This window comes from Bison bison, unplaced genomic scaffold (genome assembly GCF_000754665.1).
Source record: "Bison bison bison isolate TAMUID 2011002044 unplaced genomic scaffold, Bison_UMD1.0 scf7180017864346, whole genome shotgun sequence".
NCBI lineage: Eukaryota > Metazoa > Chordata > Mammalia > Artiodactyla > Bovidae > Bison > Bison bison.
This window is the reverse complement of record NW_011494918.1, coordinates 1,173,398-1,189,487: the sequence shown is the minus strand read 5'-3', so window position 1 is coordinate 1,189,487 and position 16,090 is coordinate 1,173,398. Positions and strand designations below refer to the sequence as shown.

The 16,090-nt window shown below is 38.8% G+C and overlaps 1 protein-coding gene across 1 annotated transcript in view; it reads right to left on the bottom strand.

Moving 5' to 3' along the window:
* The window catches only part of RGS5 (regulator of G-protein signaling 5), a 59,103-nt gene extending 46,541 nt beyond the window's left edge, over positions 1-12,562 (bottom strand). The window contains exon 1 of the mRNA XM_010854659.1: positions 12,423-12,562. Within this exon, the coding sequence (XP_010852961.1) occupies positions 12,423-12,466 (44 nt within the window). The 5' untranslated portion in view covers positions 12,467-12,562. The remainder of the gene's footprint in view (positions 1-12,422) is intronic.
* Between the last annotated feature and the right edge of the window lie 3,528 nt (positions 12,563-16,090).

Sequence of the window (16,090 nt, the reverse complement as noted above, 5' to 3'; positions counted from 1 at the left end):
AGAAGGAAATGGCAACCCACTCCAGTGTTCTTGCCTGGAGAATCCCAGGGACGGGGGAGCCTGGTGGGCTGCTGTCTCTGGGGTCGCACAGAGTCGGACATGACTGAAGCGACTTAGCAGTAGCAGCATGACATGGTGGAATGGTCCCAGGTTTGAAACTGGCACACCAGAACTCAGTGTATCAGTGTATGGAGTGTATCATCTGACCTTGGGCCAAACATTTAATTCATCTGTGTTTCTTTGTTGGCAAAATAGTGGTGTTGATAATATCTACCTTGCAGGGTTCGAATAAGAATTAATTTAGGTCACGTCAAATACCCAACCAAATTTGAATCTGAGGAAAGCTGCTTAGGAAGTGATATAAAATACAAGGAAGATGAAAAAGCTCTGAGAGTTCAGTGGATGGAGAATCAGTTTCTCTTTGAGGGAGAAAAGAGAAGGCTTCTCAGAGGGTTGAGGTTTGAGGACATATGATTTAGCTGGACTCCTGTGTGACCAGGGAGGAGAGGTTATTTGTTTGGATACCAAAAGCAGGTGCTCTTCCCCTGTCCTTCTCCCAGGTCCCCCAGAGATCCTTCCCAAAGTTTAATATGGAAGTCTCCATCTTCCTCATATATTTTCTAAATGTTCCAAAGAAACTTTTGAGGTCCATGCATATATCACAGGGGCATAATCTTGGAAACTTCTTTCCAGCATCCTTAGAGCATTCCCTCATTTTTCTCCCAATGAGCAATGAATTCTGATCTGAGGTATTCATGCATCGTGACTTGGTGAATAGGGATTCCTCCAACTGTGTGTTTATTGAGTTAGGAGTTACTAAGTTAGAAGTCTATATGTCAACATTTAGTTATATAAATTTCCTCCCTGGACAAGTTATTCTTCTCTAATCTTGCTCCTTCTCTCCTAGACCCCAAAGCTCAAACTAGACATAGGGTCCTGTTGGCTTCATTATTATGGTGTAACTCTCTAGGAGTTATTATCTAGGGTCTTTTTTTTTTTCTCTAGAGTCTTGCATATAGCATTTACAGTTAGTTTTTTTTTTTAATAAAATTAATTTGGTAACTATAAAACTATCAGGAAAGTCAGGATAAGGTGTTCTGACTTGACATCATCTGAGATTTCCCAAAGGAGAAGACCAGGTAAGACAAGATAAAGAGGAATAACCTCATTACCTACCCTAGGCAAACATATTCTGTCCGTAGTCCATTTGCTCCATCAACCCCAGGCTCAGAGGTGTTACCTGTGATCCTCCTTCTCTCCTGCTCCCTCTTACCTGCTGTCTCATTTGCTGTCAATTTTTTTTTTTTTTTTGCAATGTGTCTTTCCATTTGTGTCCCTTTTCCATACTTCTTGTTTAACTCTGTAGGGAGATGAAGGTAGTTTGTGGATGCAGACTCTTCTGATTTGGCTGCAAGGGTCTCTCAACATAAAAATAACTAAGAGAAATCACACACTTAGAGAAAGCACATGTTCCCCAGGTAACTAAATGTTTTACTGAATCCATATAATATATAACCCTATTTAGTGTTTATAACAATCCTGAGGGAAGTATAAATATTGTTTCCATCTTGCACTGACAAAACGGAGTCACAGAGAGATTAAATGATCTGCCCCAAAATCGCCCAGTAAATGAGTCAAACCCATCTCACTTCAACTCCTGAGCTCTTAATTACTATGCAATATCACCTCTCTTATGAGTTCAGATGTTGTCATTGGCAGCTATAGGCATAGTTTTGTTAAATCAGTTTTTTTCTTAAAGACTACAGTTTGTTTCCTAATCAACACCCTTTTGAAAGATGATGATGGCTTGTGTAAGAATAGATATTTTAAAAGTGTAGAAACAAAATTCATAAATTAAAGTTCATCAGACCAAATGAAATGAAGATGATAGGTAAATCCAGAGACCTTGAAGTATGTGCAACTGTAACTAGCTATGTGGTCTTGGACAAGTCACCAAAAAGTCTGGTGACATCACATCGCATCTCAAGGGGCAGAATCTATGAATCTGGATCACTCAGACTTTATTATGTGTATATACATAATCAAAATTGTGCTAGATTCTCAATTCTACAACTGTCACAATTGTTGGTTGTCTTTGCTCATCTTGTCTTTTTCATTCTCTTAAGCTGGTATCCATCTGACAAAATATATTCCTTAAGTAGCTAATGAAAGCTACATATTCCTTTCCTTCAGCTGCAGTCCAGCCATCTGCACTCACATGTCAGCATAATTGCAAACAACAAGACCCTGTCTGAACCAGGAAGGGAGGCAAAGGTTAAGCTATTCTTAGAGGATCTGGAAGATAAAAACTAGAAGGCAATTGGAAAAAAAGTAATTTAAGGCTTTTCAAATGGTCAAATTTGAATTTTAAGACAATCCCAAGTTACAGAAAGTGTTTTTCTTCACTGTTGCCAGCTAAAGGAAAAAGTGTAAAATTCAACCTGTGAAGAGAAGAAAAAATCCCCATTGATCTACAATGAATCCATATGAAAGAAAAAATTGCTTCCTCCTAGACAATACAGACACTTTTAAGCTGTCTACATGGATCTCTGATTTCAACCAAGTTATCTTTTCTCCAAGTCATAAAAAAATCAGGTGTGTGTGGGTGTGCACATGTGCACAAGCATGCGTGTGTGTGTCCAAGTGATATACTATTTGGTCTTGGGGGATTCAGAAACAAAGTCCAAGACTCTGGAAACTTGTAATCAGAAAGCACCAGACCTTAGACAGTGGGCTCTTCTGGGAAAGTCTGCAAGTCTTGGGATGCATTGTTGACCTTGTCCCGAAGTGCACAGGTCATTCAGTCCCATGCTCCTGTCGACCCAGATATCTCTTGAAAACTATTACTTAAAATAAGTTGCCAAATATAACAAACTACTTTGTTAATGAAACATCTTGATTCTTTCTAAACTTCCTGAATTCTCACAGACAAGTGCCTCATCAAGAAATATATGGTCTTCACAAAATTTGTCAAACAGTAGTAGCTTGACGAAACAACTCCACTCAGTTCACTAGCAATGCTGAGCACTTACGCAGTTTATCACTTCACGTTTTTCAAGTATCATATTTTGTCTCTTCTCTTCTTCTGAGTCTAATATGATAGTTCTAACATCTTTCTAGAATGTAGAGTTTAAGAATCTGAACACTATTTTATCTAAAGGGTTAGGTATTGTTTTAAGAAGTGTCTGGAGGAGCAGTTGGAAAAGAGAAAGGAAAGCATGCAGAATATAGAATAATGGTCTTAGCCTTATTTGCTGTTTATAAAGCCTGCTGATTATCAGGTATCTATGACCAAAGCATTAGCTGAATCTTTTCAATCTTGCAATATTTCCTTTTTGAAAGAGAAGAAATGTCCGGACAAGGTATTTTATCTCAGCATGCCAACTGAATAGTATGCTTTGCAAGGAAATACTTCATCTGGACTTTCCAAGAGAACGATGGTTAGGGTGATTAAGCCCAAAGTCACATGTGCCTTAGCTGTGTTGGTGATGCATGCATGCTATGATTCAGCTGGCCTCATCTATATATTTTCCAAGAAAGGCCCACTTTCTAATGCCTGGCCTACAGGCAAGGTATATGTCCTCATTCTAGTCAGAAATTGCAGTCCCTGTGCATTCACGTGCCTGACCTGGATTCATGCCGTCAGAAGCAGTATTCATGCCACTTTGAGAACTGCCTGTACTCCATGATCTACTCAACTGGTAGATGAGAACTGGCTCGTTATATAAAAGCCAAGAAACCCCGATTCACCCTTCTTATTGCAGCCTTCCTAGTGGCTCAGATGGTAAAGAATCTACATACAATGCAGAAGACCCAGGTTCGATTCCCTGGTCAGGAAGTTCCCCTGGAGAAGAGAATGGCTACCCATACCAGTATTCTTGCCTGGAAAATCCCATGGACAGAGGAACCTGTTGGACTACAGTCCACGAGTTTGCAAAGAGTAGGACACAAGTGAGCAACTAACACTTGATTAACACTTGAATTTCACTTGATGGCAGCCTCAGGATGGAAACTCACTGTTAAGTCAAAGGATGAGTATCTTTCTGGGCAGCTTTCAGAAGAGCCTGAGTGGGCCACCAATTCCACTCCCTGGAGAAACACGTGACACAGTGTGAAGGCAGTCAGGAGCACCGTGCACCAAAGGTGAGGTGTGTTTGTGTCTTTATTTCACTTTCCTCCCCGATCTTGAGGAACTTGTACTCCAGAGATAAGAGAGAACTAAATTAACTGTAAGCAAAATACCTTTGAACGACAAGGATTTGAACTGCACAGGTCCACTTAGATGTGGATTTTTTTCAGTAGTAAATACTACAGAACCGCACCATCAGCACTTGGTTGAGTCAGCAAAGAGGCAGAACCATGGATCCAGAGGAGCCAGTGGATTTTTCATTCCAAGGAGGTTGGTACCCATAACCCTCGAGTGGTTCAGGGGTCAACTGCACAAGAATTTTAGATTGTTAGAATCCATGATCTCTGATCCTAATTCACCCTTGAATTGTGTAAGAAACCGAAACCATTTGTTTCTTTCATGGAATTCACCAAAATAAAGACCAAGTCACTTTTCACTACTTATATGTTTTTCATAAACTAGGAGTTTATTCTGAATTTGGTACAAATATTTTTTAAGAAACATAGGGTACTGAACTTAGCCATTGAGATCCAAGTGACTAGAACAAAAATGCATACTTTTAATTGGTGCTTTCAAGCTATAATACATTGAGAAGTTAGTTCCCAGGCCTTTCTGTAGGACCTGAGAAGTGTAGAAAATTAGAATAAAAATACAATCTTTCTTCAGAATATAGTGTCCAAATCAAGAACAATGAAGTAGTGGAGCTGGAAGGAGTGCAGAGGACTATATAATTGGATTTCTCAGTCTTTTACAAATACAGTAATGAGGAGGAGGAAGGGAGGGACTGATTCATGACTTGCCCTCTGCTATTTAGTAGAACCTAAGGTTACAGCTCAGAATCCCTGGATTCCCCACCCAGTATCATTTCCACATGCTACATAGCCTTTTATATTTAATTGAAAGTAAAAAGAGAAATAAAAGCAGGAAACCAGTTGATCAGGAGAGATTGAAGAGGCTCTGAATCAATCTCGGTGTGTGACCCTGGGGTCTCTGTGGTATTGGTGCCTGGGTGGTGACTTGGGGTTGCTCATTCAGTCTTGAGGGGAGGGTGACTTGTGTCTGAACCTCAGGATTCAACCTCAGTTCAACAGTACCTCAGGGAAGATGGGCTAGTTTCCTCACTGTTCAGGAGTAGAATGGAGAAAGGATTTGTGCCCCAGCAGGCTTGCAGCCCTGGGTGTGGTGTGCTACACACAGTAGGAGCTTAATAAACATGATTTGATGTAGAAGAGTCAATGGGGAGCCCAGGGAGAAGCTTCCTGCAATGACTAATGGAATGTGAGAGGTGGGTGTAAGGGCACCTGAGACAAACCCTCAGGTCGGCTTGCTTAAGAACCGTGGGTGCCTCACTGCACGCCACTCTATCAAACCACTCCAAACTAAGACAGCTAATGTGTCCCTGACTTCCAGGTGCTGCTAGTAGTCAAGAACCAACGTGCCAGTGCAGGAGACATAAGAAATGTGAATTTAATCCCTGGGTCAGGAAGATCCCTGGAGGAGGAAATGGCAACCCACACCCATCAGGTAGAAGACATTTGTCTCGCAGTTTCTAGAGGTCCTTAAAGGACATTTGCAAGAAGTGCCTTTCTGCAGTTAGAGCCCAATTAACTGTAGAAAGAACACTAGCCTGAGACTTCCCTGGCAGTCCTGTGGTTAAGACTCCATTCTGTCAGTGAATGAAATTGATTACTAGTGTTTATCAGTCTAATAATAAAATTTAATAGCAGCCCTCCAAAATGTGTGACCCTCATTTAGACTCTGAGGGGTCAAACAATCCAACTACCAAAAGATCACTGAAGATATTGGGATACTTACTGAGTATGTAAGGATATTAAAGAATTGTTAATTTGTCAGTATAATCATGGTTTTTAATGCTTTGTTAAGAGCTCTGCAAAGGGATACCTGCTGAAAGAATTATGGGTGAAATGGTAAAAATAGTATACTATTATGGAAACTCATTGTTATTGTATTTATTTATTTTTTTTTGTTATTGTATTTAAAAATGAGATTATGATTTTTTTCTGACTACACATAAAGAATGAAGGGCTTCCCTGGTGGCTCAGACCATAAAGAATCTGCCTGCAATGCAGAAAACCAGGGTTTGATCCCTGGGTAAGGAAGATCCCCTGGAGGAGGGCATGACAACCTATTCCGCTATTCTTGCCAAGAGAACTCCATAGACAGAGGAGCCTGACAGCTAAAGTCCATAGGATCTCAGAGATGAACACGACTGAGAGACTAATACTCATACATACACACACACACACAGAGCAAGAAGGATGGAAGGAAATTTGATAGTTAATAGTCATCCACCTACAAAAACCTAGTTACCTTGTATTATTTCATTTATTATTTATGGCATCTCTCCTTAACAAGATAAATATCCTCATTTATGGATAAGGATATGAAGCTCAGAGAGGCTTAGATTTTCAAGTTTATGCAACTAAGGAAGTAATACAGGTGGAGTTACCACGTCCATTTTTTGTACTCCACTACATTGCTGATGTTAAGGCAGGGAATATAGACTGTGAATTTACATCCTTTCTTATGCTGGATTTTCTTTAATATCCCTGAAATGTGTAAACTTAGGAGCTATTTTCTCAGTCAAAAACAATTAGGCTTTCATGGTCTTTATCCTCTGGGTGACTCAGCCTTTAAAACGGAGTGCAGGTTTAATGTTATCTAATGAACTTAAAGGAAGAAAGATATAGGAACCTGTTATCTTCTGGCCTCCAGCCACATTCTGGTTCCTGTTACTAATGATTGATCCTGACTGAACTAAGTAAAGTTTAGTTCCTTTCCTTTCCGGCCAGCAGGACAGACAAAAGCTATTAACACTGGCCCCAGAAATATAAACTCATTCCCTAGATATCATCTATCCCATAACAGTCTTTGCTAAAGAAGGAGAAACAAATTAGATTGTCTTTCAGGGATCCTTCTAAATTTAAGATTCTGGAGTCTAAAAGTGTTGTGTATTGGTGTTTCAACATAGCCCAGGCCAAATGAAAGAAATATTAAGAAGAGGCAACAGTTGGAATACAGATTATAATTCCTTAAAGAAGCTGGGACAGGAACTGCATGAGAAACAACAGGGATACAATTTCATGAGGTTTACCAGTAGCTAAAAGCTATCTAGAAGCAAAAAAAAGATTCACCTGTTTAACAAGGTTTTTCCTGATGAAATTATAGAAAAGCTTTCCCCCCACCACATCCAATCTCATCCAGTGCCCTTTAGCAGGAATCCCTCTTTATTTTACAAGATACTCTCTTTATCCTATTTCAGCCTAAAAGTCACTGCTACTGTCCTTCTCAATCCTTTTGGAAACAGAGAAAGCACCAAGACGGCCTGCAAGCAGGTTTTTCTCTACTTGCTGTACATTTATATGTGGATTCTTTTGACAAAATATTTATTAAGTGCCTACTACTTTCCAAATACAGATTATCTTTTTAGTAATTGAAGTCTTTAGGCAAAGGAAGGGAAAATCTTTTTCATGAACAGATCTTTTCAATCTTCAGATTCGGAGTGGATGGGCACTAGGTAAGTCCCAAGGAGACAGTATGAAGGACAAGCTGCGCAGGAGGTTAACTGTGATTGGAAATTCAAAATTGTCTCCTTACTTGCCTGGGAGAGACAGTACGGATTGCACAAAGATGTTACAACATCAGTAAGACTCTATGGACCTTCTCACCCCCTGCCTTTGCACATGCAGACCTGTTCCTTAGCCTGGAATGTCTTTCTTCTCTCTCTTCTTCCTCTCTGGACCTAACCAACTCCTTGGTCCTTTCAGGCTTAGCTCTTAAACCTTAGGCATCAGTCCCCTGAGACTTCTTACAGTTTTGCATGACTACCCAAAGCTCTGTTAGCTCCCTGCCCACTTTCTCCACTTTTGTGCTTCTTGGCACTCAATTCATTTATTCCTCCATAGTTGGTCTTAGCAGAGAGTTACTTTATTCTTATTCATTTCCCTTGTTATTATTTTGTCACTAAGTTGTGTCTGACTCTTCTGTGATCCCATGGACTGTAGCCTGCCAGGCTGTTCCATACATGGGATTTCCCAGGCAAGAATACTGGAGTGGATTGCCATTTCCTTCTCCAAAGGATCTTTCTGAATCAGGATCAAACCCACATCTGCAGTGGCAGACAGATTCTTTACCCCTGAGCCACTAGAGAAGCCCAGATTTATCTCCCTACCTGAATTGCAATTTCCCAGAGAGATATTTTATCCTTATGCCTATGGCAAGTATGGAGGTTTGAAAAGCAATCCAGAGAAACAGTCAAAATCAGTAAGAATTGAAACAAAGTTTTTCTTAGGGACACCTCCTCCTTATTTTATTATACACTTTATTCACTTCCTTAAGATTACAGAGTTTCTCTGAAATATTTGCCAGTAAGTCACACAACTCTCTATCAGCAACAGCAAGCTTCAAATTCACACTTGTTTCCAAAGAGCATGATCTCAAACTCTACTATCTCTTTAGGCTTCCTTGATGATCCTGTGTCCATTCTGACTCATTTATCATTATTCAAGTTCATTGCTATGGTGTTTCAATTCTTTATGTACTTATCTTTTCTCTATAATTTGCCCAAGGATTTGCTCATGCCTTTGGAAAAAGCTGTATTTACTTAATTCTGTGAACCCAGGAGTCTTGATCCATTCTATTTGTTGCTTCTGTGTGGCTTGAAAACCTTAAAAGTTACTTGAGTAGGCACCTTTCTCCTCTAAATTGTCAATACTTAGATCCACATAAATTAAAGAAGATGGGGGAAAACTGGATGTTTAGTAAAATGATAATAAACAACTAGATGAAGCATCACTTCCCCCATTTACTTTCTATAGTGCTGAAATTCCCAGCATTGTCATATACTTGAGATGACCAGAAGCACCTGTGTGAGCCATGGATTAAACACACTCGTCATTAGCAACCCACAAAAATCAGATGTATGTCAAATATGTCAAATATGTCAAACTCTTCTATAGAGGAGAGTTTGTGACACTTTATTAACAGTTCGGGAAAATTCTTGGTCAGTAGTTGCTGTCTTCGTTACTCTTTTACTCCCCTTTATTTAGTAGAGACTGTAGATTTGGTATCAGGAGTAATCAACACCACCAGACAAAAATAATAATAACCACATTGGTTGCTTTATATAATGGTAATAACTTCTGGGAATCATAATAATACTTTTTATTTCAGAAGACTTTCATGGTTTTCCGAAGAGCAATATTTAAAAATTAAACTTGTTCAGAGACATTCAAGAAACTTAAAATGAATGAATTTTTAAAAGAAGCCTAAAAGTCATAGTTGAATATCACTGGTAAAAATAAGTCTTTCGATTGATTCAGCTCTTTCCTTTTCCATTGACTTTCTAATATTCCCACACATACAGCATTAGGTTTCAGTATAACAGAAGGTAAAAGTTGTGGGGTGATGGTCATTCATTTCTCAAATGTTTATTGTAGGTCTTTTTAAATATATAAAAATATCTGAGGCCAACTTTGAGTTTTAATGAGTAAGAGTCTTAAAAATCTAAATAAATAGTAGAAGAATAGTTTCTACAAATACATCAAAGTTGACTCTGGCTTAATGCTTTCTTAAACATTGAGAAAGAACTGTTTTCTAAAGCTTCCCTTACATGAAGTAAATGTTGCTTTTTTTGTAAGTCAGAGTCTCACTGAGTAGATTACTTCTGCCACAGCCATGATTTCAACACAGGGTTGAATTCTTGATAATTTTCACTAATTGACTTCTAAGCTTCCAGAAAGAAATAAATTAAGAAAACCTTCCCTTTAATTGCAACTCTCATTAGTCACTGAAACCAGGTGTATCTCACTTTATTTAAGTTATAGAACACCTAATCCAAAGTTCATTTACTAAGAAAGAAAATAGAAATTCCAGGAAAGTGAAATAAATTGCTCATGGACACAAATTAGTTAATGACAAAACTAAGTCTATTCCTTACTCCCTAACCTTTCCACCATGAGTAGAGCCAAGGAAAGCAGATTTGGAAGGATTTATTCAAGTATCATTTTCCCCTTAGAATAAACAATCTTTCCATAAATATTTCCTAACAGCTCCAAATCATGGCTGTGGCAGAAGTGATCTACTCAGCGAGACTCTGACTTACAAGAAAGTAACATTTACTTCATGTAAGGGAAGCTTTAGAAAATAGTTCTTTCTCAATGTTTAGGAAAGCATTAAGCCAGAGTCCACTTTGATGTATTTGTAGAAATATCTCCACAATTCCACTTCTCCAAATCACTCATTACAGGTAGCACTTAATTGGAAATATGACTGCAATGGTAACAGATCATGAAAAAATATACATAATATGACACCATAATTGCAGGATTCTACCATATACCTTAAAAGTTTCAGGTAATCTATGCAAAAAAAGCTTGCTCCTTGGTTGCTCTTTAATATTCAATGTGAACATTAGTTATATCCTGAAGCATGAGAATTTACTGTGACTTAAAAAAATTGTAAAGTGAATCAATAACAATGTAGGTAGTAAATTAATGAATCAGATATGAAACAGTTATAGGAATCAATTTAAAAAATGTTCAATCCATGTGTCTCAGTAAACATTATGCATATGTATAAGAACAAATAGGGAAATATTAGTAACACTGCCAAACTTTCAATACAATTTATTGAGTATTCACTAAATGCCAAGCAGTAGATCGTACGATCACACAATGACCAGCAGATCAATGATTTAATCATTCTGAGTAGAGAGTCCATCAATTAATAAGGTAAGATTTATCCATTACAGGAAAGTACATGATTTCAAACAATAAATGGGCTAAAGATATATATTAAAATTGTGGTAAAAGTCAGATATGCAATCTCAGAGTTGAAAAAATGGAAAAAGAAAGAATTATGCATCATGTCATGTTCCAGAAAGAGTCTTTCACCCCGGTGTTGTGTTTTGGGCTTTCTATAGAGGGAGAGGTAGTCTGAGATCAGTAAATGGTATCCAGCAATGAAACCTGTCTTCCTCCCCAGGTTTGGTCCAAAGGCCAATATCACCCACCTACTTACCATCTCACTACTAATTACTGAAGTCCTACTTCTCTTTTTTAATATATATATATATATATATATACACATACATACATACATCTTTAAAAAAAAAAAATCTGTGCTTTTGACAGTACAAAGTGAGAGTAGGCTTTATTCCCAGTCACTTATCAGTATTGTTGGAGACAAATTACTTTGTTAGGATGTTACCTCTTTAAAATCATTTTGAGATTATTTCTAAGGTTGAAGTCATCAGAAAGAAAACCTGAGCTCATTAGAGACAGAGTATAGATCTACTGAACAGCACAACCTTCTTAGGCAAACATTGCCACTGCCTTTAGGAATGAAGTTAGGCTGTACAAGGATCATCTTTATTTCCTTTAAATAATGTAGGATCAAACAAAATGTAATCAAATTCATTCTTAAGAAAGGAGAACCCTACTTCTTTGCATCAGGTAGGACTGTTGGGTTAAATTCTTTAACAAGTCAGATGCTTCTTCTCCTTAAGTTTACTTAGTCTAGATACTTAGGATTCCCTCTAGAATATTGTCCAGTCTAAGGATAATCACAGAGCCTCAAAGGCATTCCTCTATGTCTAAAAAAAAAAAAAAAGGCACAATGTTAGCTGATAAATAATCTCTACATCCCAAGGACTGTCTTCTGTCCAGCAACCCAGCTTCTTCTAATGGTATCCAGCCAGAAGACAAAGAGCAGTGAGAAGTCCTCTCTGCTTCATTGCAAAGCTGAGTGTTCCTCTCTGAGTTCATGTACATTAATAAAGGTTAACATTTATGCAGTTCTGATATGTGCCAGACAGTGTTCTGAGAGTTTCACACACAGTAATTCATTCAGCCCTCGTAACCAGCTAGTAAGATAGACACACAGACCCATTTTACCAGTAGGGACCCTGAGATACAGAGAGTTCAAATAAGTTGCCCAAGACCACACAAATAGTAAGTAATGGAACCAGGATTCAAACTCAAGCAGTTTGATGTTGGAATCCATGCTCTTAACCATACACTTTTGAGTCTGCACAAGCACCTATAAAATAGGAGGAAATCCTTGGAGGAAGTGATGTTCTGGATACAAACGATGTATGCTATATCTCATATTGTATCCGTCTCCTAGCTCAGATCTTTCAAAACTTTGTCATTTAACAGAGGAGACAATTCCCAGTCTACAATCAACCACCTGTTTTGCCACAAACCACAGTGACCCCTGAGTGAAGATTCTCCTTATCTCCATCTCTTAAACCAAAATAACTCATTCTCACCTTTCCAGGCATGAGTGGGGCAAGGCTGCAAGTCCTTTGCACATTTTGGCAAGTGGCTTAGCTCCTCAGCTTTGAACACAAGTCCTTATCAGCAGAGCAAGTCTTTGAAAACTTCAAAACTGTCTGAGACTGCCTTTTTCTCCGGGGAATATATAGAGGCTCTCTTCCAGCCCTCTGTCACTCTGTGGACCAATCCAGAGCCTTAGAGGAAATTGCAAGCTGGAGAGCAACAGCGCTGTGTGGGAGGTGGAGGCTGGAATCTTTCCTCTGCGGCAGGCACTGCCACATTAGGTTTTCAACTGCTCTTATCAGAACACTGCTGCCAGAGCAGGGGTAGGCCCTAAACTGTGCACAGGTTGTTCATGCTTTAACTCATAAATTTGAACCCATCACAGCAAAGATGTGGTTTTTGTTATGAAGCAGAGTGCTTTGGGCTACTTCAGATGTGTCAGTCACAAGATTGTTAGGACTACAAGGGCCCTTGCAGATCATGTAGCCCAGCTTTGTTCCACAGTACAGCAAACAGTTTTAGAGAACTCTGAGGGACATATATGTGAATCCCTACGATGTGCCAGGCCCTGGATGCTGGAAATTCAAGTGAAAATGTACTCTACGCTCTCAAGATCCCAAACGTCATATAAATATGGTATAAGTGAGTGATGGAGGCAGGCCCAGAATGCTGTGAGCTTTTAAGCACCAGAAAAGAAGATTTTTTTGGAGGAAATAACACCTGAGCTGAGTGATGAAAAAGATAAAATACCTTACATGATTCTATCTACTATATTTTATCCTCTGTTCTAATTCTGTAAATGATCTTCTGATTGTCCTTTTACTTTGATGACTAGGTTAGGTTATTCTCTGGAGTAACACCCCCATGGACCCACTCATCCTTGGTTGGGTTTATCATGCTTTCCCCTTCAACATTTTCCTGTTTCCTATCATTCAAGGATTATTTTCACCAAAATTTACCTTCTTTGTGTTTCGTCCTGTTAGGATTCAAGGGGCTAATACATTAATAAGTGCATGCCTGCTAAGTTGCTTCAGTTGTGTCCCACTCTTTGCTACCCTGTGGATTGTTGCCTGCCAGGCTCCTCTGTTCCTGGGATTTTCCAGGCAAGAATACTGGAGTGGGTTATCATGCCCTCCTCCAGGGGATCTTCTGGACCCAGGGATTGAACCTGTGTCTCTTATGTCTCCTGCATTTGCAGGCAATTTTTTTTTTGGCTACTAACACCACCTGGGAAGCCCTGAATTTATCATTAGTATGTAATGATATTTATTATATCATATTATATCAATAGTGTAATGATATTTATCATTAGCATGTAAATGCAGATGGCTAAGGGGTTAGCAAGAGTCTAAGGTAAAAATAAGCAGCATCATATAATCTGTAAGAAAAGCTCTAAACTTGGAATTAAAGGTGATTCTCATAACATTCCACATTATCTGAAATTGTTTTAAACTGTTTTAACTATTGATCAGAACCTGTAAAGTCAATATAGTATATTATAACCTGGTGCTTTAAAGCAAATAAATAGAATATAATACACAAATATTCAACTGCATTGTGTGAAGAAAAGACACTGTTTTCTGAAATTTTTGCTTTAATTAACCATATGTGTGAATAGGATCATTAGTTAAACTGTATCTCTGACTATAAATAATGATCATAAAGGTTTGAAAGCTATTACTCTATACCGTACATTATTTTAGATTTTTAAAATGTGGACCATTTTTTAAAAAGCCTTTATTGAATTTATTACAATATTGCTTCTTCTTTTTTTTTTCTTTAATGATTTGGTTTTTAGGCCAGGATCCAACCCATACCTCCTGCATTGGAAGGAAAAATCTTAACCACTGGACCACCAGGGAAGTCCCTACCATACATTTTTAAAAATAGGGAACCCTATTGTAGTCAATTCTGACTTTGCACAACATCAGGCACATAGACATTTACAAAGATTGCTTGAACTAAATACAGCTGTCCAAGTTCTGCCATTACTGGCCACGCAAACATCAACAAATCAATTAATCTGAGTGATTCAGTGTTCATAGAAATATAAACACTGTTATTGATGACTGAGTCTCATAATAGGAATATGTGTAAAGCTAGCAGAAGAAACTCCTTAGAGCCAAAGCCTAAATTACTGTTTGATACACAAATGGCCTAGAGGAGAAAATAATATGAAAAAAATTAATGTAGAACATTGGAGAGTGATGCTTTGGCTAGGGCTGAAGTTCAAAGCAGGTTTCTGACTATCCCAGAAGAGTGATGAGTGGAGTTATTCAAAACTAAAAATTATATCTATCATTGTAAATCATGAACTAGAACACAAAATGAAAAAAAGCGAACTCAAATAGAAATAAATCCAGCACATATTTGTTTTAAAAACTTCATAAGGAGGGCATGTAAAAGAGTTTGCTCATTGTATTAGGGTTCTGAGGAGATATCCACAGAGATGTGTTATAAGGAATTGACTCACTTGATTCTGGACATTGAGAAGTTCCAAGATCTGTAGTCAGAAAGCTGAAGACCCAGGAGAGCCCAGGTATGTGCTCCTAGTCCAGAGGCCTGAGAAGCAGAAGCAATGGTATAAGTTCCAATCTGAGTCCAAGTCCTAGTCTGAAGGTAGGAGATGATCCATGTTTCAATGAAGACAGGAAGAAAGGATGAAATGTCCCTTTCTCTGCTTTATGTTCTATACAGGCTATCAACGGATTGGATGAGGCTCACTCATATTGGGGAAGGCAATCAGATTTACTCCATCTTCTGATTCAAATGTTCGTCTCATTCAGAAACACCCTCACAGATACACTCAGGATATTTGACCAACTATTTGGGATCCTGGTGGTCCAGTCACCTTGACATATAAATAGAGTCATCAGTTCAGTTCAGTTCAGTTGCTCAGTCGTGTCCGACTCTTTGTGACCCCATGTATCGCAGCACGCTAGGCCTCCCGGTCCATCACCAACTCCTGGAGTTCACTCAGACTCACGTCCATCGAGTCAGTAATGCCATCTCATCCTCTTTCATCCCCTTCTTCTCCTGCCCCCAATTCCTCCCAGCATCAGAGTCTTGTCCAATGAGTCAACTCTTCACATGAGGTGGCCAAAATACTGGAGTTTCACCTTCAGCATCATTCCCTTCAAAGAAATCCCAGGGCTGATCTCCTTCAGAATGGACTGGTTGGATCTCCTTGCAGGCCAAGGGACTCTCAAGAGTCTTCTCCAACACCACAGTTCAAAAGCATCAATTCTTCAGTGCTCAGCTTTCTTCACAGTCCAACTCTCACATCCATACATGACCACTGGAAAAACCATAGCCTTGACTAGACGGACCTTTGTTGGCAAAGTACTGTCTCTGCTTTTCAATATGCTATCTAGGTTGGTCATAACTTTTCTTCCAAGGAGTAAGCGTCTTTTAATTTCATGGCTGCAGTCACCATCTGCAGTGATTTTGGAGCCCCAAAAAATAAAGTCTGATGCAGCTTCCACTGTTTCCCCATCTATTTCCCCAAAAGTGATGGGACCAGATGCCATGATCTTTGTTTTCTGAATGTTGAGCTTTAAGCCCACTTTTTAACTCTCCTCTTTCACTTTCATCAAGAGGCTTTTTAGTTCCTCTTCACTTTCTGCCATAAGGGTGGTGTTATCTGCATATCTGAGGT